This window comes from Colletotrichum phormii, assembly GCF_030913505.1.
Source record: "Colletotrichum phormii strain CBS 102054 chromosome Unknown BDP81scaffold_16, whole genome shotgun sequence".
Lineage (NCBI taxonomy): Eukaryota > Fungi > Ascomycota > Sordariomycetes > Glomerellales > Glomerellaceae > Colletotrichum > Colletotrichum phormii.
In genome coordinates, this window is record NW_026851458.1 from 1,097,318 (window position 1) to 1,122,902 (window position 25,585).

The window sequence follows — 25,585 nt, forward strand, 5'->3', positions numbered from 1 at the left end:
TTGGCTAACTTGGGCAAGTGCTAACAGGGAACATGTCAGCGCATCATTCGGGGTTAAGAATGGCACTTTCGGCTTGGAGAAGCCCGTCTGCAGAGGGACCATCTCCCAAGCTGCCATCCGACTGACGCCGCACCCGAAGACCAAGCCATTAGCCAACATTCGCCAAGAGGCTTGGACACTTGCTGTTGGTGTGAACCCCGTCTCCTTCGAGAAGGCGGTTCGACGTGTCTTTGGCAGGCTCGGCCACTCAGATGAGCGGTTCGGTCCATGCCGAAGTGATCCATGATGCGTTGATTAAATGACAGCTTCGGTGCAACGCATCGGGGTGGTATGTGAAGTATTGCGATCACAACGACATGGCTTGGCATTGGAGATGAGGCCATCGAGTTCTGATAAGGCACGTTTGTAGATGGCGAAGGGAAACATTAAGTTTCCACCAATGGCACAAAACAACATGAAAATGGTAAATTCTCAAATTGGAAAAGATATACAAAGCCCAAGAACTCCTGCAGCAGATAACAGTCTCATAAAGAGAAAATCAAAACTACAAATGGCACAATGAACGAGATACAATGCCCCCGTCTACCCCTACAAACCCTTCAGTATACTACCGAGGAGACCGATCAAATCATCGGCAGTGCTTTCAGACACCATCGTTGAGGCTCCAAAAACTCCGATATCCATTCCACCTGCATTGATCGAGGCCTCAACATCGAGTGCGTCCTGTGATATGTTAGACATCTTGTGCTGCCAGTTTCTAGTCAAAGGGAGCACATACCGGGAACGCGTCTCGCACCACGTTATTTTGTAGCCAGCGTGCCGAGCAGTCTCCCTCACTGCCATCGCTGCTATCTGTGAAAATGTCGCTGGGACTGGAGTCACTGGATATCGACTCCAGCGAGATAGAGCTGGCCTCTGACATCTCACTGTTTTCTTCGCCGAGATGGAGGAAGTTGACGAAGCAATCGATCTCGAGTCCAGTCCATTCCTTGATCTCCCAAAGTCCGACAGTTGCATGAGAGGAAATGTGATGTAAGTCATCTTGGACCTGCTTGGCAGTCTGGAGGAGGTCAAGATCATCTATGAGAGACACCTTGAGTGGCACCAAGTTGAGTGTGGGGAACGTGTTCGCCAATGCCTCGGTCGACGATCTGTTGGCAAAGTAGATACCAAAGACAATCTCTCTTGTTCCCTGACTTCTGAACTTCTGGAGTGCTCTAGCTGTTGCGGCGAAGAACAGCGCCGGTAGTCCTACGCCGGCTTGGGCAGAACATGCCTGGAGGCGGCCAATCTCCGGGACGACTGAGTGTTTGAGGAGAGAAACTCGGCTCAATGGCCCTGAGCTATCTTCGTGACTCTCGCTCAGCGTCCGGTTAACACCATCCAGATACTTGCACCAAAATATCTTGTCGTTGTCTTTGACTTCTTTGGTATGGTTTGAAGCAAGAAAAGCCCTCCATGGACCTAGATCAACTGCCTTATCAGAGGCTTTCGACTGAAACAATGCCTGCAACTTCTGCATGAGAGCCGGCAAGCTGAAGCCGTCGTATAGCGAATGATGAATGCGTAACTTCAGTGTCCATGATTCGGCGTCCTCTTGCTTCGCATTGAGTTGTACTTGCGGGTAGCACTGTTCTGTTGTCGGCGTTGGACCTTGTCCATCAATGAAAACCCGTTTGTGAGGTCCATCAAGATCAGTCTGTAGTATGATCTGGACAAAGGGCAGTGATCTTTCGCCTGTAGCGACCAGGCATGTTCGGAGAATTGGTTCAGAGTCCACTAGTGCAACCCAAGCCGACTGAAGTTGGTCGATGTTGACAGGCCCCTTGAGGCGATAAAAGAAGTCAGGATAGAAGACACGGCCTCTTGCGTTCTGCCACGCTGAGACCATGTGGACTTGCATCGGTAGTGGAGGCAAAATCTCCTCAATACAAGACTCGGACAAGCCAGAATTGGAAAGCAGCACTTGCGTGTTGATAGAAGTGGGTAGCTTGTATCTGGGGGCGATATCCTGCGTTTCTGGTGAAACATCAAGATTGGTAGGAGTAGCTTGGGCCTGGCCTGCCATCTCCTTAATCGAGCTGGAAGTCAGTAGCGCGCGAATCCCGAGGTTTATGCCCTCCTTGCGCAGAAGCGCCGTGACTTTGATGGCACTGATAGAGTCTAGGCCCAGGTTGTAAAGGGTATGGCTCTTGCCGATTGACTCGACTTCTACATCTGCTGCTCGCGAGAGTACCCTTCGTATAGTGCTCTCATTTGTCGTCCACTCGACATCATTTACACCTGGCCTCTTTATTGGGGCTGTTCCTGAAGGCAAGGTCGCTGTTGCTTTAGCGTGGAATTTCGGCAGTTGACAGATGGAAACTTGGTCACCCTCAAAGCAGAGAAGGTTGTCGTCAGGCGTATTGATGATGAACCTCAGAGCTCTATCAAGCTGACGAAGCAGTTGGTCCGTCATTCTCTCAGACACATAGGCATCCTGTCCAGCAATGCGCCAAACAAGTGTGTCGGGGGTGGTCTCCAACTCAGCGCACACAGCAAAGTCGGTTGCGGAAGACCCCTGAACAGACTTCATGATCTGGACATTGTCTGGCCCCGAGCTGGGACTCTTCTGAAGGATGAACAGAGTATTGAAGAGTCGCCCACCCACAGCGCTCTGGGCTTTTCGCAGAGGGTAGTTCTGGAACTCTGTGATATCGCCCATCGTCTCTTGAAGGTAGCGTAAGAAGCTCGTGGTTGAACCGTGAAGGAAGCAACGCACTGCTACGGTATTCATTGTTGGAAACATCAGAGCTTGTGATTGCTCGGAGTCACGCCCAGCAAGAACCACGCCGAAAGTAACTTCAAGAGATTGTAGCAGAGTCGCAACTACCGATGCCCAACAGGCTTGGCCCAAAACCTGTAAGCTGACAGCATGACGTTTGCAGAATGCAATAACTTGCTCCTGATTGATGCTCGAAACGGCCTCCGTTCGGTGAGTGACGTTCCTAGATAATTCGTCCGCGGATTGTCTCTCGGATATCAGGGACGGCTGGGTATCTGCGAGATACTGAGACCAAAACTTCCGCGACTGGTCGGTTGGCGTTTTCACAAGGTCTCGTAGGAAAGGCTCAGTCGGTGGGCGCTCAACTAATTGGCTTTGATAGGCAACAGCAACGTCTTGGTGTAGCAGAGCTAATGACCAACCGTCGTACAGAGCATGTGAAATTGACAGAATAAGCAGCGACTTCGAGCTCGTATATAGGAGGGATAATTGAAGTAAGTTGCCGTGCCCGTTCGCAGCTTGAGCATTCTCCTTGTGGCTTTGGATGATGTCTTGCGGCTCGGTCTGATCATTTCCGAACTTGCCCAAAGTTGGCAAGTTTGACTTCAGCACAATCTGGGCGAAAGTCTGTTCCACCTTCGGATCCTCAATCTGAACGAATACTGTGCGCAGTATTGGTGAGTGCTCCACAGTCCGCTTCCAGGCCCTCTCGAATTTTTCAAGGTCTAGTCCGTCGGCTAGCTCCAAGATGTCGTGGTTGAAGTACTGGTCAAAGTCTGACTGGAGCATTTCTGCCATCATGGACTCTTGGAGAGGGGTGGGAGGCAAAACAGCCTCTGCGTCGTCGAGGTTGAATTGAGTTGACTCAACAGCTTTCCATAATTGATTTTTGAGTTCATCAAAGCCTAGTTGGTGGTCGACTTCAGCCGAAGTTGCCTTCTTGTTGCTCAAGATCTGGGACATTGCAGCGATAGTTTGCGCGCGCATAAGTTGAGACAAGGTGAGCTCGTAGCCGCTGTGTTTCAGTCTCGCAGAGAGCTTGACGAGATCAATGCTGTCAAGACCTAGTTGAAGCAGCGCCATGTTTTCTGTGATGCTGTCCTCGGAAGCACCAGCTAGGGCAGCAATCTCCTTCCTCAAAGCCAAAGCGGATGGAGTCCACTCAAAGTCTGACAGACTCAATTCTAGATGGTAATCTTTCGAGATCTCCCCGTCGATGGACTCTGGTCTTGAAGTCAATGGTGTGCGGGGAGACGCCGCTGTTGAAGCCTCCCTGGAAGGATTTGCGGTAACAGGCAAGGAAAACGTGGCCCTTGATGTCACGTCGACCATGGCATCGTCAATCTCTTCAAACAAAGAGTTCATCGTTGCTTCGTCGGCTACATCTCTGTGCGCAACGACCTGGACGCGCAGCTGGCCATCTGAGGTCGCGGATGCTTCGAAGGCTAAGGGGTAGTCAGAAACACTGTAATCGTCCATGATGGACCACATGCCAGATGGCTCTGTGGAACGAGGTGCCTCGATTTGGAACACAAATAGGTTCTCGAAGATGGGACGGCCTCTGGACTTGGAGCACCACTTTTGAATGTTACGCAGCGGCACGTGCTGGAATTGCAGCACAGAGGTATTGAACTCGTGGCATTTCTGGATCAGGGACAACCAAGTGTCACCCTCTTTGAGGCCGGCGTAGAAGAGAAGTGTGTTAAACAACGGTCCGATGGTATTTTCGACCTGTTCCATGTCGATAGATCGGCCAGAAACAATGACTCCAGTAGCGGCGTTGCCTGGGGAGTGCTTCTTAAAGACAGAGGTCCACAGGGCAAGCACAACCGACTGCAAAGTGACGTTAAGAGATCTACGCAAAGTCTCCAAATTGCGTGCCGAGTAAGTCTTGGTCTTCGTGATGATAGCAGCAGGGTCTCCTGAGCGCAATCTGGGAAGGGTATCGAAGGAGCAGTCACTCAGATGGTCAACCCAGAACTGGCGGCTAGAATCGTAATTTGCCAAAGGACCATGAGCGAGGGTGTCCAGGAATGTTGGCGGTGCCTCGTGCTCTTTGTTCAAATACTCAGCAGACACCCATCGGAGCATTGATTCGAAGCTTGAGCCGTCGTACAATGCATGGAAGATGTGAACAACAAGGACGGTCTCCCCGCCAATTTGAGCTACAATCAGCTCAAGAGGATTTGAGACACTCCTGCTGTTCTGATGTATCAAGTCTGGAAGAGCGCTGGAGAGTAGTGGCTCGATCTCGGCAGGGCTGCGATCACGGAAATCTTTCCATGAGAGCTGAGCGGACTTGGCTGCGACTTGAGCAAAACCAGCGGGTGTCTGGATAAAGCTAGTTCGTAAGATCGCATGAGCTTTCACCATGTTGTCACAGGCGTTCTTGAGCTTGGCAATGGACACTGCTGGCGCGAGCTTGAGTCGGAACGCAGTGAAGTAGGCACCTTCGTCCTGATCTGACATGAATCGCGAAAGCATTCCTTCTTGAAGTGGCGTGCATGGTGCGACGTACTCGATGTCTCGGTCATTGGTCAATCCAAGCTCCTGGACGGCTAAGGAACGGTACCTGTGTCCAAATGCATGGATGAGCTGGCGTGCCTCTTGAACACTGCTGCTCTCATTCGAGGACTGGCTCTCTTGCAAAGTTTCAGCCAGATCTCCTAGACCCGGGTTTCGTAGAATGATATGAGGCGATGCTCCAGCGAGACCACCCTTGCGCATTAAGCGCGACAATCGCAGCGCCGAAATGGAGTCAACTCCGAGGTCAAAAATGTTGCTTGACAAAGACACGTTCGTGTTCTCGCCCAGGAACTCTCTCATCGTCGACAGGACCAGCCGTTGAGTGTCATTGATTGGCTCAGAAGCTGCGCTCGAAGATGGTGACAGCTGCACCAGCTTCTCAGGTGTGAGTGTGCGGAAAAGTTGATTGAGCTGCTTGATGTCTGCTTTATTGTTGGGAGAAAGAGGAATTCGTGGAACATGGAAGATGTATGAAGGCACCATGTATCCCGGTAGAGTATCCCTGCAGGCTTTCTGAACAGAACGGACGAGGGGGGCAGTATTTTCTTCGCTCAAGACCTGAAGTTCATCCTTAGAAGCACCTTTTGACGTGCAGCTGAAAAAGGTGACCAAAAGATCCTTGTCGAGGCTGCCGTGCTTGGTAACCAAAGTAGCGACGTCGCTGACTTCACGAACCCGAGTACGAATGGAGTGGTTGATCTCTCCTATTTCCAAACGCTGACCTCTCAGCTTGACTTGATCGTCAGCACGACCAAGAAAGTCAAAGCAGCCATCATGTAGCACTCTGACCAGGTCTCCGGTGCGGTAGACGCGTTCACCATGTCTTTCAAGGAAGGGGAAGCGCTCCTGAGTCAACTCAGGTCGCTTCAAGTAGCCCTTACCAACAAGTTTGCCGGAAACACAGAGCTCTCCAACACCGCCTTTCATGACCGGAATGTCAGTGCTAGGATGCAGCACGTATGATCCAACATTGTCAAACTGTTTGCCAATATTCGATGCCCGGCCATTCTGTGGTACACGCTGATACATGGTGACCCCAATTGTTGCTTCAGTCGGACCATACGCGTTGTAGATGACTCCAGTGGGGCCCCAAACATCGAGGATCTCCTGCTTGAGAGCTTCTCCACCGGTAATAAACACTCCATTCCCTCTTGAGAGGCTAGGAACTTCGGCTGGATCAAGAAGACGTGCCAGACTGGGCGTCAAATCGATGTGCGTGATGTTGAGGCGGCGGATCGTACCAGCGAGGTCATCCAGGATGAGATCTCTAGGCGCCCCGACCAGAGTCATTCCCACAGACCAGCTCCAGTACTGCTCTAGAACGGACACGTCAAAGTGGAACGATGCAAACTGCATCCATTTGGACTTCTCGTCCCAATGTCCATCGAACAGCCTCTGGAATGCCTTCATGGCCTGAACTGCATTCTCGTGGGTTATCTCGCATCCTTTGGGAGTGCCAGTGGTGCCAGATGTGTACAAACAATAAGAATTGTCTTGCACGCTGAGACCTTCGGGGGCAATGAATTGTTGGGGCTGGTGACTCAGTGAAGTGTCGTCTATATGAATGATGGGTTGCTCAACGGTGAAGTCGATGTCAACGTTCGTCAACAGTGCCAGAGCGCCAGAGTCTTTGAGAATGAACTCTTTTCTCGCTTTCGGGGCCGACGGGTCCAAGGCTAGAAAAGCGCAGCCTGATTTGAGGATTCCAAGAATCACGAAGCACGCCTCTGGGCACTTATCAAAGTGAATTGCAATGGTCTCGCCAACTTTTGCGTGAGGTGACAAGACATGCGCGACCTGGTTTCCCTTCTCGTTGAGCTCCCGGAACGACCATTGTCGAGAGATCGGAGTCTCGCCGTCGAATCCAGTAACAAATTCAAGGGCGATCTTGTCGGGATGAGTCTCAGCCTTGGTCTCGACAAAGCTGTGAAGGAAAGGCTCTTCAGAGTGAATTGTAGGCTCCAGGGGAGGGGTGATGGAGAAAATTGACGGGTCACTGGCCCACAGGTCGTCTGTGGTCTGCTCCGGGCACTGGACGAGATGTCTTAGCACTGCGTCGAACTGGTCCAGTAAATGGATTGCTTGAGCCTTAGGCAAGATATCAGTTTTGAAGGACAGGCGTAACTGGACCTTTCCGTCGGGAAGCGGCTCAACTTCAAAGGAAACTGGGTAATCCAAGTTGCCCTCATCACTGACAACCTCCCACGGGAAGTTGGGAGTGTCATCGGTTGGCATCCGCTGATACACAAGAAGAGTGTCAAACACTCTAGCATTTGGATATCCAAGCCATCTCTGAACTTGTGCTAAGGGAGCATTCTGATGCTTCAGAAGCTGATTGTTGTAGTCAAGCATCTGTTGAACAAGCTCAGAGTTTGATGATCTGTTGTGTGCGACGACAGGCAGAGTAGTGATGCAGGGGAGAATGACGTTCCTCGTCTCATCGCTCATGCGACCAGACAAGACGATGCCGAACACTACATCTTCTTCGCCTAGATACGCAGACAGAATTCGGGTCCAAGTCGCTTGTAGGACACCCTGGATCGATACACCGACTCTCCTCGCGTTTTCGGATAGCTGGGTGAAGTCCATGCTGGAAACACGCTTTTCAACAATCGATGCGGGAGACTTTTCCGTCAGCGGAGTCAGAGTTGGGAAACGGTTAACCACAACTTCAGGAGCCTTCTGCTTCCAGAAAGCTTCTGCTTGACTAGTATCAAGGGAGGCTTGGAGAATTTGCGAGAGACCGTTTTCGATGGGCGCATGTTGAAACATAGGCGTTCCAGACAAAAATGAGGATAGATCCTGGAGAATCAACTGGAAAGAGTATGCATCGTAGAGCGCATGGTGCATAATCACATGCATTGTAATGCCTGAAGTGGTTGATTCGAGAGCCAAGGCCCAAGGGGATTGCTGCAACGAGCTCAAAATCGTGTGCGCAGTATCTAGTTTCCACTTTGTAACACCGAAGGAGTCGGACGCGTGATTGTGAATCGTGAGACGAAGTTGAGAGCGCGTTGCTGGTTTTTGCACCATTGCAAAAGATGCATCTCTAAGTTGTGTGGAGATAAATCCAGTTCTCAGGATCTCGTGGTGATCGAGCAAAGCAGCCCACGCATCCTCAACCCGATCCATAGAAATGTCTTCGTTGAGTGCGAAAGACATGTAATTGAGGTAGGCTTTCCCCTCTGATTGGATGAAGTCGTTCAGCATAGCGGACTGCAAAGGCGAACATGGTAGGATCTTGTCAAAGTCACCAGCCGAAGAAGAGTCTCTGACTGCTTGCTCAAATTTGGCAAAGTCATACTGACTGGTGTCCTGCGTGGCGGCACTCCGTAGGCAAATGGCCAGTTTCGCACAAGTGGGAGATTCAATGACATCCAAGGCAGATAACCCCAGGCCTTGCTTGCGCATCATAGCTGCAAGTTGCACTGCATTGATGCTGTCAAGGCCTAGCTGGAAGATGGTCGTGGTCTTGCGGATACTCGAGACTGGGACCTTTGAGAGCTCGGAGATGATCGATCGGAGCTGGTCCTCAGCTTGGCTCCATTCTTCAGTGACGGAAGCTGCTTCCGCGTCCGACTGCTCAATTGTCTCTGAGATCTTCTCGATCTTGAGACGTCCAAGAGCCTGCCTTGTTTCCGGTGCCAAATGATCTCGCGTAGGAACACTGGAAGCAGGGTGGGTTGCTATGTGTTGGGCGACATGCAAGAACGTGTCGAGCAGTCCGACGATAGCTTCTTGCGCCATGAAAGGACTGCACTTGAGGTTAATCCACCAGTATTCATTGCAGCTAGACAGTCTGCGACTTACCTATTGGAGTGAAGTCTGACAGTCATCAGGTCGCGAGCCGGAGACGGAACCAACTCGCAAACCAGAGGTACCTGGGCATTTTCATCAGCTCTTTCCTTTCCTCAAAAGTTCGGGGCGGCGGGAAGCATCCAGCTCACAACTCACATCCATGGTTCCGTTGTCCTCAACTAGTTCCCAGATGCCAGAATCACGATCTGGCCGACGTTGCTGAAGGAGGAGAAGCGAATCAAATAGCTGTATACCGCTCTTGGAAACCTGATTCTGGATTGAGCGCAAGGGGGTGAACTGGTGTTCCAAGAGGAGAGGATTAATGTTCTGGAACTTCTTGAGGAGAGCCATGCTTTCCGTTGATGGCGGGACTTCGACTCTGACAGGCAAAGTATTGAAACAAGGCGCGACTAAACGGTCAATGCCGTCCACTGACAAAGCCCTACCACTCATAACGTTTCCGAAGCAGACTTCTGACTCTCCATATACCAGAGTCAGGAACACAGACCAGGCTGTTTGGAAGTATGATAGCATCGAAACACCAGAAGCCTTGCACATAGCTTGAATTTGGCTGAGGGACATGAGAAGCGGCCTTGTCGTGACAATAGGTGCGGGTGACCCGAAAAGTTGGGAGCCCCCAGCAGAGAGAATGTGCTGAGCGGGCTTGAAGCCGTCGAAGTGATTCTTCCAGAAACTACTTGTTCCATCAGGGGATTGAAGAATCTCTGCAAGAATTGGCTCGTACTCCAGGGGAGCTGGGAGAGTCTTCCCGGCTGCGAGCTGTTCAACCTCAACCAGGAGTGCATCCATTGCCACGCCATCGTAAAGCGCGTGATGGCAGGCAAAAGAGAGGTAAACATCTCCCACTACCTTGAGGATAGCGAGTGAAAGTGGTGGGATTTTCGAGTCCACTGGGTCGGGCAATCCTTCCACGTGTCGGCTGGCTGCTTCTTCTAGACTGCCTGCCTCGATCAGGTCCCATGCCATGGACACAGAGTCAAGTACAACTTGCGCAACGGCACGTTTTGGGTCTCTAGTCGACACAAAACATGTCCGAAGGATGCCATGTCGGCAGTGCATTTGCTCCCAGTAGCTCTTCATGTCTGTATCAGAAATGTGTAGTCTGAAGACCATCTGGTTTGAGTAGGATGATCCTGTTGTGGACAAAAGCATGGCCTCTTGGAGGGGGGTGCACGGCAAAACTGAAGATACCGATTTGTCATCTTCTGCGAACCCTCGCTTGACTTCTTCGACAAATTCCCGAGGAAACAACGCGGAGGCACAAAAAGCTGTGCTCGTGGAGGTGGTAGATGTGTCGGCAAGTATTTCTTGAGCCAAGCGAGCTATGCAACCTGTCCGAAGAATCGTTGAGACCGGCACTCTGCGATTGAAAGAAGCTTGTAGAGCCCTCGCGAGAGAAATTGCTGATATAGAGTCCAGTCCAAGAGCAGCAAAAGGCTGCCATCGAGCAATGTCTTCCGCCGCTACATTGGTCGTCCGAGACACGGCCGTTCTGACTGTTCGTTCATCTTCTGACCAGAAGCTTTCATCTTCCTTCTGCTGGAGAGAGCCTGCAGCGCGGTCGATGTAGTCTCGACTCAAGTCGCGGAAAGATGCTTGCAGCCGGGCTCTATCAACCTTGCCACTAGATGTCAACGGCACGGAATTGATTGGGACCAGGTAGCTCGGAATCATGTAAATCGGTAAACGGGATCGAAGAAGGCCGAGAAGGGTATTGTTTGCTTCAAAGAGGCCTTCGTCGATGGGCAAGATCCCAAAGTCATCATAGGATTGCTGAGCAGGCACATAAAATACTGCCAACTGAGACGTGGATGTAGTTGCGTTGCTGACGATGACCACCGCACTTGAAGTAGCGATGCTCGAGGTCGTGAGAATACTGCTGATTTCCCCAGTGTCAATCCGTTGTCCACGTAGTTTCAACTGGTCATCCATGCGTCCAAGAACCATCAAAGATCCATCTGGAAGCATCCGCCCCATGTCGCCTGATCGATAGATTCTACCAAACTGCGGGTGGTCGAGGAACTTAAGCTCAGTAAGATTCTTCATCCCTAGATAGCCGGCTGCAACCTGATCTCCTCCGAAGCAGAGCTCACCAACACAGCCAATAGGGACTGGGTCGGTCATTGTAGAGCCAAGAACAAAAGTCGAGGTGTTGTCGAATGAAAACCCAAGATGGTCGATGAAGTCTCCAGGCTTCATCTTTTTGACAGTGCAAATATTCGTTGTCTCAGCTGGGCCATATCCTACAAATGTGATTAGCTCAAAATCAAAACCTGAGAAGCAGTGTGAAGCTTACCTTGATATAGGAATCCGGTCCATCTTTCTGCCACAAGTGCAGTCATGGGCTCACCGGCAGTAACAAGAAAATCAACTGCGGGTACGTTGCGAGGGTTGACCAAAGAAGCAACCGTCGGGGTCATGCTGAGATGAGTGCATCCCAAAAATTGGATGGCACGCTCCAAGTCCTCAAAAAGGGTATCATTGGTACCAGAGCACAAACATGCTCCAACCTTCCAAGTAAAGAAAATCTCAAAGACTGAGACATCAAACGCCTGTGAACATGCTTGCAGGAAACGAGAAGTGTTGCTATGCGGGTATATCCTAGACAAAACGTCGAGGTTGCTCACGATGTTCTTCTGTGTGACTACCACGCCCTTGGGTGTGCCTGTGGTTCCAGACGTATAGATAACATATGCTGGGCGCGAAGGGTCCACAGACAGATCCAAGTTATTCTTCATAGTGCTGGGCGTGTCAATTGACAGGGCGTCCACGAATTGACAACTGGAGAGGTCGCCTAGACTTGATGAAACGGCCGCATCGGCAACACAGATACTGACCTCGGCTTGTGTCAAAATGAGCCGGATTCTATCATTCGGGGTGGTGGGTAAGAGAGGCAAGTATGCGCAGCCAGCTTTGAGAATGCCCAGTATCGCGGCATACAAGGAGATTGACTTCTCCATAATTATGCCTACAATGCCGCCCTCCCTCGCGCCCAGCTTACGAAGATGCCTTGCGATTTTGTTAGCCGATGAATTCAGGCTGCTGTACGTCATCGTGTCGACGTCTCCATCATCAAGAGATCTTGCAAATCGTATGGCTGTGGCACCAGGTGTGGCACTCGCCGACAGCTCAAACATTGCCGCCAGATCCGGGATCGTCGAGAGAGTTACAGGGTGAGCGTTGAAGATGGAAGTGAGTCCTTGGGATAGGGATTTTCCGATAGTTTCCACTGGACTTTGAGGCTCGAGTATAAGGTGTGAAACCACCGATTCCAACTGTTTCATCAGAATCTCGGCGTGTTCTGCCGTAAATGCGTTGGTGTGGTAGGTCAGGCGACAAACTGGGCTCTCAGCGGAAGGCTCAATTTCGATAAGAAGGTTAGTCTCTAGGAAGTCCTGATGAGACATTTCCCGAACATGCCCCTGTTTTGCTTGCTGACTGTAGAGAGACTCTTGGTAGACAAACAACACATCAAAGAGAGCATCTCCGGGGCTCACGCCTGCGATTCTCTTGATGTCTGCCAACGGCAAGATGCCGTGTTGTAGCGCGCCACGGTTCGTGGCCTGGATGTGGCGAACGAGGTCAGCAATGGTCGCAGTCCCGGCTAGATTGACTCTCAAAGGCGTTGTCATGATGCAAGGACCCATTATGCACTCAATGCTCGTCACCGGAACGGTTCTACCTGACGAGACTGAGCCAATTATAAGGTCCGTTTGTCCTTGCAACCCGGCCCAAAGCCACAGCGTAGCAGCTTGGAAGAAAACTTGAGGGTGGCACTGGAGCCGTGACGCGGTCTCCATCAGGACGCTCTGTGAGATGTTCATTGTCTTAACTGCAGTTCGAGTTTCAACGGCATCAGCAGGGCGTCCCATGAGACGTGGTAGGTTATGTCGTTGCCAACCAAGCAAATGATCCGCCCAGAATCCACGCGCCTCATCCATCCGACATTTGGTGGCAGGCTCCGCGTAGAATCTGGAAACGTCTCGGAACTGGGGTCTGGTCTCGGGCACTCCACCATCGGCTATTGTGGAAAAGTCTTTGATCAACATGTCGGCCGACCATCCGTCGTAGAGGGCGTGATGCATCTGGAAGAGCACGATTGGTCCAAGACCTTGTTGACGTCCCAGAATTTGGACTCTGAGAGGACGCAAGTAACTCTCATCAGAAGCCAGACTATGATTTTCGTCCAGATGGTGGACAATTTGAATAGAAGACTGAGGAAGCTTGTTGTAGATGATTTGTGCGAACCTATGATCAAACGATACGAACCCTGACCGGAGGATCTCGTTGTTCTGTGCAACCTGGTACGTCCATTGCAAAACTTCCTGCGTCGTAGTCTCGGCCGGAAATTCAAGCTTGATCCAGTTGCAATAGGCCTGTGGATTGACAGATGTCTCTGCTAGCATTGAGTTTTGCAGAGGTGTGCACATTTGAAGTCGTGCGATATCGTCTTTCAAAGACGTCAGGTCCGCACGTTGCCCGAGCAGCTGGTCGGTGTGTATCTCGCAGGGATCTTTGAAGTCAAGCATGTGGCCTTCTTGGTCTATTGCTGAGGTTGATGCCGCCACTTGTAGAGAGGTGAACAAGGCCGAAAGAGTCTTGGAGCTGAGGATGTCCGTTGCTGATGCCTGAAAACCGCCTTCCCGTAAAGCCGAGGCAAGTCTTATTGCCTTGAGAGAATCAAGGCCCACGGATGCAAGCGAAGCCGATGGAGAAATTTGAGAACCGAGAAAGTTTGACACAATTGATAACGCCTTCCGTTCTAGTGGGCTAGCCGCTTCAAAATGGTCTTCGGGTTGAGATGTTGTCAATGACGTTGAATATTCGTTCTTGAGTTGTTTCCGGTCCACCTTTCCCGAGGGCAACCTTGGGAAGCCTGTCTTGATGACGATGTCACCAGGAACCATGAAAGACGGGAGCCATGTGCGGCAAGTGTTGAGAATGTCTTCCACATAATCTCCCGGAGCAAGTTCGTCGTCAATGGCGCAAAATGCAACCAGAATCCCGCCCAGAACCATGGCAATCGCACTATGACACCCGGTGGTTCGCATTGCTGCTTGCTCAACTTCGCCGAGTTCAATTCTTTGGCCGCGTAGCTTGACCTGCCCGTCAGATATCCTCCCAAGGCACTCCATGGTACCGTCTGAGTTCATGATGGCCTTGTCACCGGTGCGGTAAACACGGCCGTGCGGAGTATCGAAGAATGCCGCATCAGTCTGTTCTGGCCTATTAAGATAGCCATTGGCGAGTTGATATCCTCCGACGACAAGCTCACCGAGTTCGCCTATTGGAAGTATGTTGAAGTTGAAGGGGGAGTCGTCTTCGGGGATGGCGACGACAAAACACGAGACGGAATCTAGGGGAAATCCGATATTCGAAGAGGGACAATCCGTGGGGTATCTAGGTCTAAGTGTGCTGCGTATCGTTAGTCTTCATGATGCCAATGCAGACATGCAATGACTTACCAGTGGATTGCAGCCTCGGTTGGGCCATACATGCCCCATAACATGCTGTCCGACACGTCGCTGCCGCCAAACTCGCGGACAACGGACTCTGTCAACATTTCACCAATTGTAAGGAGGAGCTTCAGACAAGGAGCGTTTTGCCGCGAGCGAAGAAGACTACCAGCGACAGTAGGCGTCAACTCGCATGCATCGACCTGCAAAGTCCTGATGACATCAGGAAGATCGTTGAGCATGCGACCACGATCGCACGTAACTAGTGTTGATCCACGAAGAAGAGGGAAGAAAATTTCGAATACTGATACATCGAACGTCGGCGAGGCAAATTGAAGGAAGCGCCTGAAACTTGGAATATGCCGGTCATGGGCGAGAAGACTTTGGGTTGCAGCATCGTGCGAGACTCCAACGCCTTTTGGCGTGCCGGTTGAACCAGAAGTGTACATGACATAGGAACGATGTTGAGGCTCAATGTGCCGAGTTGTGAGACTTGGTGATGAAGCCAAATCATCAGTGACCTCTTCGTCCACCACTAAGACAACCCTCTCTGCGTCATCCTGAGGAATCTTTGACACCAAGTCCCGAGTGACAAGAACGACTTTCGCCGATACGTCTTGGAAAATGAATCGAACCCTCTCAGGAGGTGCATCTAGATGCAAAGGGCAGAAAGCTCCGCCAGCTTTGAGAACCGCCAGCATCGCAATATAAAGATGCGAGCATTGAGGGATGAGTATCGGTATAATGAAATCATCCGATGAGGAGGATATCGCAGCCAAGCGAGAGATTCGTGCTGCTAGGGCATCCGCGGCATTGTGGAACTGGGCGTAAGACAAAGTTGATTCTTCTCCATGGCTGTTCAGTGAGTGAATCGCAGGCAGCGATTCATTTGATGTAAGCTGCACAAGTTGGTGAAGGAGGCGAGGTCCTGGGACCCGAGTGGGATGAGGATTTAGGATGGAGAGCTGGGGCTCCAGCTCAGCGTCCGTCATGTCGGCCTCGTCGTCGTCGTCGAACAAGAAACGATGCTATTCCCAAACTGATGAGAAAATCTTAGTAGCTCTCCTAGAAAGCTGTAGGAAGTGGTCCGATGCACAAAGCTCTTGGTTAACCATAGCATTACAAAGGGTATCCAGGTATTAGTCGGGGCCCTCTTTTCAACGGGAAGAGCTCGACGGTCAATGCGCCCGAGTCCAGATCAAGATGGACCTGCAGCTAGAGGTCTAAGAGACCACGCGCCGGGACAGGTCTTCGTCCAATAAGACAAGTGATGATTCACAGATCCGGTCATGTAACGGCGTGGTTCCTTAGTTGGGTGCTGGGCAACATGCCATGGGGGTAATGCGAGGGGTTGACACGGGGTCGGCTGCAGGTCTGCTGGCCTGTAAGATTGCAGCAATTACTCAGCTGGTGGGAAACGTCGAGCGATTTTACAGCACAATCCAGAAAGGTCGCCAGAGCTTCGTGTGTCGATGATGAAATATGGGATCGTTCATTCGTGGATGATGACGGCGCGTTGGCGCGAGCTGGCTAGCTCAAGACGGCTCGTCCCTGTGCGTAGGGCTGTCTATGACCTGTGCGTATGTCGGGCGTGTGACAACTTCCAGTGCGACGGTAGACTGACAAGGAGATACAGGGGGAGACGAGGAGCGCTGCAGAATAAAGATATGGATTGTTGGTGATCTACCACTGGTTGTCTTTGTGTGTACGGGCGCGTATGCGTATGCGTGTGTGTGCGTGTATGTGTGTGTCCGCTGGCTGAAGAGGTTTATCAGAAGCGCAGACTACCTAGACAAGCTACCGCGCTTGCAGCACACAAAGGAAACGACCAAGAGACTCCCCCCGCCCACCTCGAGCGGATCCTGATGTGGCTGACGGGGGACGGCGTCAGGTGTGTTAGTCGTTTTGGGCGACTTACACACAAGTTTCCGGTCAGTATCCGTAAGCTTGAAAGGTTATGACTTGTGAGATCTGCCATCCCACGCCTGTTTCCAGGCTCGTGGCAGCGTGGGCAGGTTCTGAGGCCAGGCATCGGCCCTCCATTTCACTGAAAGGGATGACCCAGATGCCGGGGGGCATTTCCGGCGCTTATAGCGTCATGGCATAATAGAGCTCGCCGCGTTGCCCGAGGGCGAAACGCCGCTCTTCGCTGTGAAATAAGCTTCGACGGCCCGTTCAGTGCTCTCTAGCTACCTCAGCCTGGGCGACGTTTACTCGGATGTGTAACGTAAGACCGGAAGTCTGCAGACACGACTACCGCTGCAGTGGCGAGCCTGCACGGCATCCGATCTTGTGGTTAGGCAAAGCTCTTGACAGCTGCTGTGCACCATGAAGCCCGTTGTTCGACATGCATCCCCGTCCGTATTTGAATCAAGCGGGAGCGATGTCGCCGTGTCCGAGGCGCTGGCTCTGGCGGGGAAAACGGGTTTCGAGCTTGGCCGGCCGCCGGCCGTCTCCGGTAAAAGACGTCGAATCCTCAAAGCTTGTGTCTGCTCATGTCTCACGCTCCGCAGCCAACAACCTGCTATGGAACTCCCAACGTCGGATGAAGGCACGGCAGGCTCGGATTAAACATGTACTGGGGTTTTGCAGAGATGCACAAGCATGGCGCGAGATCTGACGGCGCATCCAGAACAGGCCATTTTTCCCCAGATGCCACGCCATGATCCGCGTGGATGCTCGGCCATGTTCGCGGCGGCTGGCCGATCTCGTCTGACTGCCGGATAACGGTTTCTATAAGCGGCAAACTCTCCGGGCACTTGCCTCTGGAGGTCATGAAGAGGGCGGTACGGAGGACGACGGCGCGGGGCTCTTTTGGGGAACCACTCAACCGCCATGTCAGTGCTGACTGGCCAAGATGACAAGGTGGTGGTGGGAAGAAGGCATCTGGCTGGTCAGATTTCACCCGCGCATGGCGGTTTTATCTGGATCGCTTCGTCTGTCGCTTCGTCCACAGGTAGGCACGAGCCGGCGGGATGGTATGTACTGTGATCAGCAAGCGTATGTTAATTAGGTTCTATGTGCGCGCGCAGGCGAGACGGAGCAGCAAGCTGCAATAGTCGCCTAGCATGTTTGCGTATCGATATTTGGATGCGACGGATGGATTCTGGAGAAAGATCCTTGCCAAACATAGGCGCCAGGAAGAGAGGCCAATGGAGAAAGAGTCGCCGTTTGGCCGTGGGGTTACTGTCAGTCTGTCACAGGTCTGCGCCGCTGCGGTCGTGTCACCTCTCCGGCCCGTCTACATACGTGCAGGGGCGATGTATCGTTGTAAGAGCCAAAGACGCGAAGTGTGGCCCAGATGTGGGGTTGACTGAGTCGAAGGCAGTACGTAATTCAGCATCGGAAGAGAACGGCCAATGCCTCTGAATACCGGACTAGATGGAAGGAGATATTGCATCGAAGGCCTACGAGGGGGTCGAAAGAGGCTACCGCTGAAGTGAGTACGCGTCCATCGATGCTGGGTACAGGGTGAGGCAGTCTAGAGAGTGCGGTCAGTGACTGGCGGTGGTCAGCATGCCGAGCTTAGGAATGTCCTTGGAGGCAGTGGTTGGGATTCAGGTTCCAGGAGCAGGACTCAGGAAGACCCGGCCAGACGTCAGAGAAGGCTGTCTGCATTCTGCATTCCACGGATACAGCGTGGTGGGCGTCCAGCCTTCAGGTCCCGGCGGCGATGCCTCAATACCCGTCGTATCCCCTCCTTCGGAAACATGGCGACTCGGCGAGCTATGGGATGGTGGATGACTAGGGATGGGATAGGATGGGACGGACGCTTAGATGATGTCGGTGGATTTCGCCAGCGCGTCGTGGTGGATGGATCGAACGGGTCCATCGAAGAGAAAATGTGGGTGGATGGGTGGATGGATGCCGTAGGACACGGCGAAACGAAATCCAGGTTGACTACCTACTCGGGTATAGACTGGATGGTATTCTCGGTCTTGGTATATGACTGCGAGAGGGACGGCGGGATTGAGCCGTGTTCGGTGGTTCTTGGTCGGCAGTCGGTGGTGATGGTGGTGTTGTAGACTTGAGGTTGGAGCTTTGGTATAGGGTAAGGTTGGTATTCCGCGGAAGATGAAAGGAGGGCGGGCATGTATTCGTACAGCAAGGGCAAGACGAGAGTCGGGTCTGAGTGAACCGTAGATACGGAGTACTAGCGACGGGTGAAATCGAGGAATACTTGAGGCAATGAGTAAGTGCAAAGCCGGTTATGCAGTGTGCGTGCGAGATGTTCCGCCAGGCTGGAGGTATCCGTACGAACACTCCGCAACACACAGAAAGGCGTGCAGGATTCCAGGCATGCTGAAGCGTGAATGCTGTGTGCGAGCGTCGGCAAGCGGGCGGGTGGGAATCCATGTGAAGAGATTTTTCCACCTTCCCTGTCTTGACACTTCGGTGCTTGCCTGGTTCAGACGAGTTCGGAGTGACAGTGTGACTTGAGGGGGTGCCTTCCATCTTCTCTGGGGTTCGGCGAGTGCTCCTGCCCTGCTCCTGCTCTTGCTCCAGAGGTGCTCCTGCTTGTTGTCGGGTCCTCGTTTTGCCCGAAGGCACTTTCCCATTTGCAGCCAACTGCAGTCCCGTCGGGGTGCAAGTCCAGGGCAGTGTGCACCTGCTTCTTGGTACGAATACCTCACATACCTCAATGGAAGTGAGGTAAGGTAACGTACCCAAGTTACCTTAAGGTACATGTGCATAGGTAGGTCCAGCGTGCCAACGCGCCAACGTCCACCTCATGCCCATGCCGCATGTCGAATTTTTCTTCAGGTGCCTTTCCCCTGCCTGCTTGACTGCCTGCCCGCTTCCATCGGCCATCCCCTCCCTCCCTGCGTCGTTTCTCGCCGTTGTCACCACCTACCTTACGGATACATACCAGGTAGTGGACGGATACCGTGCTTATTTTACCACTCACAGGTGCAGAAAAAGGCTGTGGATGATCGCCAGTGGATGCGTGGTGGGTTTGACGTTAAGAGATGCCATGGATTTCACGGATTCATCATTCATGGGTGGCTATTGAATCCCCGTCTTGACAGGGAAAAAAGCCTCGTCAGACCAGGGCTTCATCGAGGGTTGGACGGGGGCTATCGTGGCATCGTCACTGGGCCCAATACAGCAGGTACGTACGCCTTACCTCATTAGACCCGGATCTTATCAGATTTAGATAATCAGATCATCAGATAACTCGGGCAAAACGATGCCAACGGCGCCCAAAATTCCCGCAAAACCACCAAAACCACACAACCACACTTAGCACACCCACCCACTGGCCCCAGGCTTGCCAGGCTAAAAACCCCACTGCCGCAAACTCCGACGAGCGACATATCCTCGGTTGACTGCTCTCAGCCATTCGCTTTTTTTTTCTTTCTCCTTCCTCTCGAATCTTTCAATTCTCAGTGCGTCTCGTTCGCACATCGAGCCACAAATTTAATACACTTCCAATCCGCTGCGAAACCATGAATCACCTCAACGCTCGCCAATGGATCCGGGGGGCTCTTGCGAGAAACCTCCAGTGTTTCCCCATATACCCATTGCCCACGTTTGTCGCCTGCAAATCTGGCTACTCTGGGCTGCCTATTCTCCGCCTCAACTCCGGTGTCCGGCCCGCATTCTTCGTGATACACCGGAACAGACTCTCGCTTTTCCTCTTCGCCTACCCGTGCAAAAGTAAAGTAGTGCACTGCATTACACCCGAATGAGGCAGATCGATAGTCCTCTAGCATAATAGCTACTACCATGCTGTGGGTGGCTGTCTCCCTCAAAATCAAGTCTTCAATTTAAGGTAGTGATGGTAAGTTACCTTACTGTGTAGGTACCCAAGGTAGGTAGCAGCTCCAGGAGAGACGTACGTACTGCAACGGATTCTTTCCACATCGTCAGATTAGATCCATCACCAAGTGCGTCTTGGAAGGGAGGCAAAGTACCTCATTCTGCATGATGCCAGGGCTCACACTACTGCGCGTGTGAGTATTCATTCATTCACTCTCTGCGCTAAGGCAAGGTCCTCTCCCAATACTACGCAATGGGCTTATGGATGCATTCTAAATCGCCTCGTACTCTGTACAAGTACGTATCTCCAGTGCTCGGGGTTGATGCCGACACACCCCCTTGGGGCCTCGCAATGGCACACCTTGGAACCTCAATCCCGAGGTCTTCTCGTGAACCCCTGGTCTCACTGCCCGCTCTCGGAACAAAGCTTTGCACCATCTCAATCGCCCGACTCATGATTCTTGGTGATCCTGCCGCCTCCACAGCGCGCATTGGATCGTAAATGCCCCGGTCTTTCCACATTCTACAACCCGTCAAGTCTCTTGGTGACCATCTGCGACGCAACCTGCATCTTGGCTCCGTTCTTTTTGAGCTTCGAGACTTGTTCGACAGACGCGCCGCAGCCCTGTGCCACAATCAAGTTGACGAGCAAGACATTGGATCGCCAAAGAAGAGGTAGGTAGGTACTTTTGTCAACAGTACCTACCGTTCTTGCCATGGATGGTTGAAACTAACAGATTCGCCCGTGACCTTCGGCCACCTAGAGCTGCTTGCCCTTTCCTTTTTCATTCCCAAAAGAAGAAGCCTCTACCGGCGCATGAGTTTCCATTGTTTTGCCTCAATTCGAGGAGGGGAAGGACAGGCAGGTAAGGTAGGAGGTAGGCAAAGTACCTATACGTGAATACTCTCAAAAAAAAATTCCAGGTTTGGTTTGTACGAATACGTACTCAAGCTGTACCTGAGGCACGCAGCTAAAAAATACAAGTAGGTACTACCTCTGGAGGTAGGGAAGGCAGGGAAGGCAGGGAAGGTAGGTTCGCGACGTCAGGTAGGCGGCGTAGGCCCGTTCTTAGCCTCCTTCCTCCTACTTGGGACGGCCTTGGGCCGAAGGAAGGAAGGAGGGACCTGAGAGATTTGATCTTATCAGATCCGAAGATAACCCCGAAATCGCATCATGACCCCTCCCCCGACTCCACTTGGTTGTGCAAACTGTTCATCATCGATTTTTTTCATTCTCTCTTGACCTGTCATCGTCTCACCCCTCCCTCCCTGTTCACTAATGTGTTATTTATTTTTTCTCGTCGTCCCCTTCGCTTCCCACATCTTCGTCTCTCCTGCATCTAGGTCCCCCGCCCGATTTCTGCATCGCGACCATTTTGGAGTGGGTCCTACTGGCGCCATCGATCTGCATCATCTGGGAAAGCGTCGCCGACAAGTTTCTCGTAAACCGACGGCTTTGGCCTGGTCTACTGCACGTAGCACGGCTACCACGCCCGTGAAGTTTCTTCAAACCACGCCTCGATGTCATCGCCCTTCTCCGGCGGCTTCTAGTCTCAACGGCCAGTGCCCGAGCAACCCAAATACTTTTACCGGTGTGAAGCACCTCGGTGCTAGACCTATCATGATTCGAGATAGCATCATGACAAGAGAGATATTATGAGACGAACAGACAGGTTCATGACAAGGCGATTATTCGCAAAAGTCCCAGGCACCGAGAATTATGGTTGAAATCGGACTGAAGAATAGCATCGATCGATACCTTGATTGCCTCGGACAAGCATCAGCTGAGCCTTTCCAGGGTCCAGTCAACGTCGTTGTCCTCCCCGCGTTGGGAAAACTGTTCGTCCGTCTGTCGTCTACGGTCCATCGTCTCTAGGCGCTCGCTTTAACGCTCAATACGTCGTCAGGCCCTTCAATCGCTTCGGTATTTTCATTCTAGCTTCTGTGCCTCCGGTCCATCCCTCCCGTCCGCTCCACTCCTGTGGCCCGGCACATGCAAACGAGCCAGCTACGCCAAGGCCTGCGACCGTCGCTCGCCGCCGCTGATGCTGGACACCATCTCGAACGGATTGGTTCGACGTTCGGTGGTTATGTGGTCCTGTTCTTCATTTCTTTTTTCCGTCCTCGTGCAATCGCCAATGCAGCGCTGCTCTCTAACTTACCTTAATCTTCTCCGTCAACCGAAGCGCATTTCCCACTCTTGTCTGTGTGTACATACATACAACCCTTCATCGCGCCCATCATCCACTCACCCACTCAAGAAGTTCCTCCATTCACCAAAGGACCACTTACACCATGTACCATGAACATGAACTTGGCATGGGCTCCAGTCTGCGAGACCCAGACCAAGACCCAGGGCATCCCTTACTAGCGAGCCCATCTCTGGAGTCAGCCCGTTGCGACTCTGTCCCTGGCCCCAACCCCTGGATGTGGAAAGGCGTCCGTTGTGGATGGCTTCTTGCTTTGAGCCGAGCTGGCGCTTCACTCTTTGCGCCCACCAAGTACGCCAATACCTACGGTAACCTATACTACCGTCACTACCCACGGCATTCTGCGCAGCTCTTCTCCCAAGAGAGATGAGCCAGGGTCCTGTCCTATACAGGCCTTCTCCGGCAGAATGACAGGATCGCGGCATCGACTTTGCCCCATTCGCGCGAAGAACCGAATGTTGCAATTTGAGTAGGCTCCTCCAAATACGTCTAGTCCCCAGCCTCTGGGGCGTGTAACCAAACGGCATGTACAGAGTACGGATACCCCTACCCAGTCCCAATCTCCATCTGCTCGTTCGTGAGCTCCGAGGCGAGGGACCAGCGGTCCAGCTTCGAACTTGTCGGTCGATCACGCCGCCTCAATGGGACGCGGGCATCCATCAACGTCTGCTCGTTTTACATATTAGCCCCTCGGTGCCCCTCCTCTCTTGCCAGTGCGTCTCTTGGTCCTTCTTCACCAGCTCCCACTTCTCTCCTCAAGCCTTTCCTCAACCGCCCATTCAACCGGTGGCCCATCTTCATTATACCCAAAGGCTTCAACCAGATACGCCACTCTTTGAGAGTCGATGACGAACAGTGTGGCTTGAGACTACCTTGGATCAATCACAAGGAAAAAACGGCATTAGACCAGAAAAAAAAGTTCTAACCACACCCAAAAAATACCCCGCGCAGTTTCGCACCCGCATCCCACTTTTACACCGGGCTTTTGTTCAAACCGTCTCAAAATCGAAAAGTAACGCCCTCAAGGTCAGTTGATGTGCTCCCACTCTTCCGAGAGAGTGAGATTTCAAAGGTCATGAAGCTGATGGTTTTAAAGCCCCTGCTCTTCCCGTCCAGTTGCATTGTCACTGGCACATTGATCGATCCATTCGCTCGTCAAATAATACCCCTAGCCGCTCTTTGCGACTTGTCTATATACTCAGCTCACGCACACTTACACCAAACCACGTAATTTCAATCCCCCCCACCACCACCACCACCACCACCACCACCACCCATCACCATGTCTCCTCACTGCGACTCGCCGACCAACGGCTCCGATGCCGGCAGCGGCTTCTCCTCCTACAACGGTAATGGCAATGACTACACCAATGGCAACGGAGCCGCCTACCAGAATGGCAACGGCGTGAACGGCCACCAGAACGGTGCCTCCCGCATCCAAAAGTCTCAATACCTCCAGCCCACCGACCACAGCGAAATCCACGACCTTATCTGCGTTGGCTTCGGCCCCGCTAGTTTGTCTGTTGCCGTCTCCATGCACGACTTCCAGGAGGCCGGCCGCCAGCTCGCCCCCGGCTCAGCCGCCGCCAAGGTGCTCTTCCTCGAGAAGCAGCCGGCCTTCGCCTGGCACCCGGGCATGCTCCTTTCCGGCGCCCGCATGCAGATCTCCTTCATCAAGGATATGGCCTCCCTGCGCAACCCTCGCTCCCAGTTCACCTTCCTCAACTATCTCCACAGCAACGACCGCCTGGTTGAGTTCACCAACTTGGACACTTTCCTGCCCGCTCGCGCCGAGTACGAGGATTACCTGCGCTGGTGTGCTCGCCACTTTGACGACGTCGTTGAGTATGGCCGTGAGGTCGTCTCCGTCTCCCCCGACCCTCAGACTGCCGGCAGCATCAAGACCTGGACCGTCAAGTCTCGCAACATCAAGACCGGCCAGGTCAGCTCCTACCAGACCCGCAACGTGCTGATCGCCAACGGCGGCCAGCCGCGCATCCCCAAGGTCATGCCCGCCAACCACCCCAAGATCATCCACTCCTCCCAGTACGCCCAGCTCGTGCCCCAGCTCCTCAAGGACAACTCGAGACCCTACAGAGTCGCCGTCATCGGTGCCGGCCAGTCTGCTGCCGAGATCTTCCGCGACGTCCAGCGCGCGTACCCCAACGCCAAGACGTGGATGGTGATGCGCTCCGAGTTCCTCAAGCCCGCTGACGACTCGCCGTTTGTCAACTCCATCTTCAACCCCTCGTACGTCGACGAGCTGTACCCCAAGTCCCAGAGCTACCGCCGCTCCCTCATCAAGGAGGCCAAGGCGACCAACTACGGTGTCGTGAGACTTCAGCTCATCGACGCCTTGTACGAGATGCTGTACCACCAGAAGCGCACCCTCGGCTACGACGAGCGCAAGTGGCCCCACCGCATGCTCTTCGGCCGCGACATCACCCAGGTTACCGAGAGCAAGGAGACCGACCGCCTGCAGATCCACGTCCGCCGCCTCGAGGACGCCGCCGGCGACAGCCTCGAGGACGGCTTCGTCAACCAGTTGCCCGGTGACGAGGTCCTTGACGTCGACCTGATTGTCGCGGCGACTGGCTACCAGCGCAACGCCCATATCGACATGCTCCGCGACAGCTGGAACCTCCTTCCCGAGGTCGCTCCTGCCGCTAACGCCAGTGAGCGTGAGATCGTCGATGGATGGGAAATCGCGGGCCCTGACGCTACCTCTGGGTCAAGGAAGCTCGAGGTTGGACGCGACTACCGTGTGCGTTATGCCCCTGGCGCTGTGGCGCCCGAGGCTGGTGTTTTCTTGCAGGGATGCTGCGAAGCGACCCACGGAGTAAGTTGAACCCCGCCAATTCATTTTTCCCTCACTACCCCACTACACCACACCATCCACGTAAGACACTGTGACTGACGAGCCTTCTTCAACAGCTGAGTGATACCCTTTTGTCAATTCTTGCCGTCAGATCGGCCGAGGTTGTTAACTCCATCTTCCCCTCTACCCCGAGGGCCAAGACCGTTTCCAACTAGACAGTTTTACGACT

The 25,585-nt window shown here is 52.9% G+C and overlaps 4 protein-coding genes across 4 annotated transcripts; 1 reads left to right on the plus strand and 3 right to left on the minus strand.

The window, feature by feature from the left end:
• Positions 1–588: 588 nt before the first annotated feature.
• On the minus strand, positions 589–15,557 carry BDP81DRAFT_396824 (amino acid adenylation domain-containing protein; the record flags this gene model as incomplete). Its single annotated transcript, XM_060588243.1, has 6 exons — positions 589–723; positions 779–9,044; positions 9,101–9,171; positions 9,245–11,352; positions 11,406–14,524; positions 14,575–15,557. 6 exons carry the CDS (start codon positions 15,555–15,557, stop codon positions 589–591), a joined length of 14,682 nt encoding a protein of 4,893 aa, XP_060442742.1.
• Positions 15,558–19,952: 4,395 nt separating this feature from the next.
• Positions 19,953–21,299, minus strand: BDP81DRAFT_473658 (uncharacterized protein; the record flags this gene model as incomplete). Its single annotated transcript, XM_060594660.1, has 3 exons — positions 20,664–21,299; positions 20,409–20,462; positions 19,953–20,329 (listed from the first exon to the last, which is right to left on the minus strand). The coding sequence occupies exons 1-3, from the start codon at positions 20,848–20,850 to the stop codon at positions 19,953–19,955; spliced, it is 618 nt and encodes a 205-aa protein (XP_060442743.1). The 5' UTR covers positions 20,851–21,299.
• Positions 21,300–22,357: 1,058 nt separating this feature from the next.
• On the minus strand, positions 22,358–23,494 carry BDP81DRAFT_433754 (uncharacterized protein). Its single transcript, XM_060590891.1, has one exon. The coding sequence runs from the start codon at positions 23,063–23,065 to the stop codon at positions 22,577–22,579; it is 489 nt and encodes a 162-aa protein (XP_060442744.1). The 5' UTR covers positions 23,066–23,494; the 3' UTR covers positions 22,358–22,576.
• Positions 23,495–23,820: 326 nt separating this feature from the next.
• On the plus strand, positions 23,821–25,571 carry BDP81DRAFT_325093 (L-ornithine 5-monooxygenase; the record flags this gene model as incomplete). The annotated part of the gene is made up of 2 exons (XM_060584947.1): positions 23,821–25,377; positions 25,473–25,571. The coding sequence occupies 2 exons, from the start codon at positions 23,821–23,823 to the stop codon at positions 25,569–25,571; spliced, it is 1,656 nt and encodes a 551-aa protein (XP_060442745.1).
• Between the last annotated feature and the right edge of the window lie 14 nt (positions 25,572–25,585).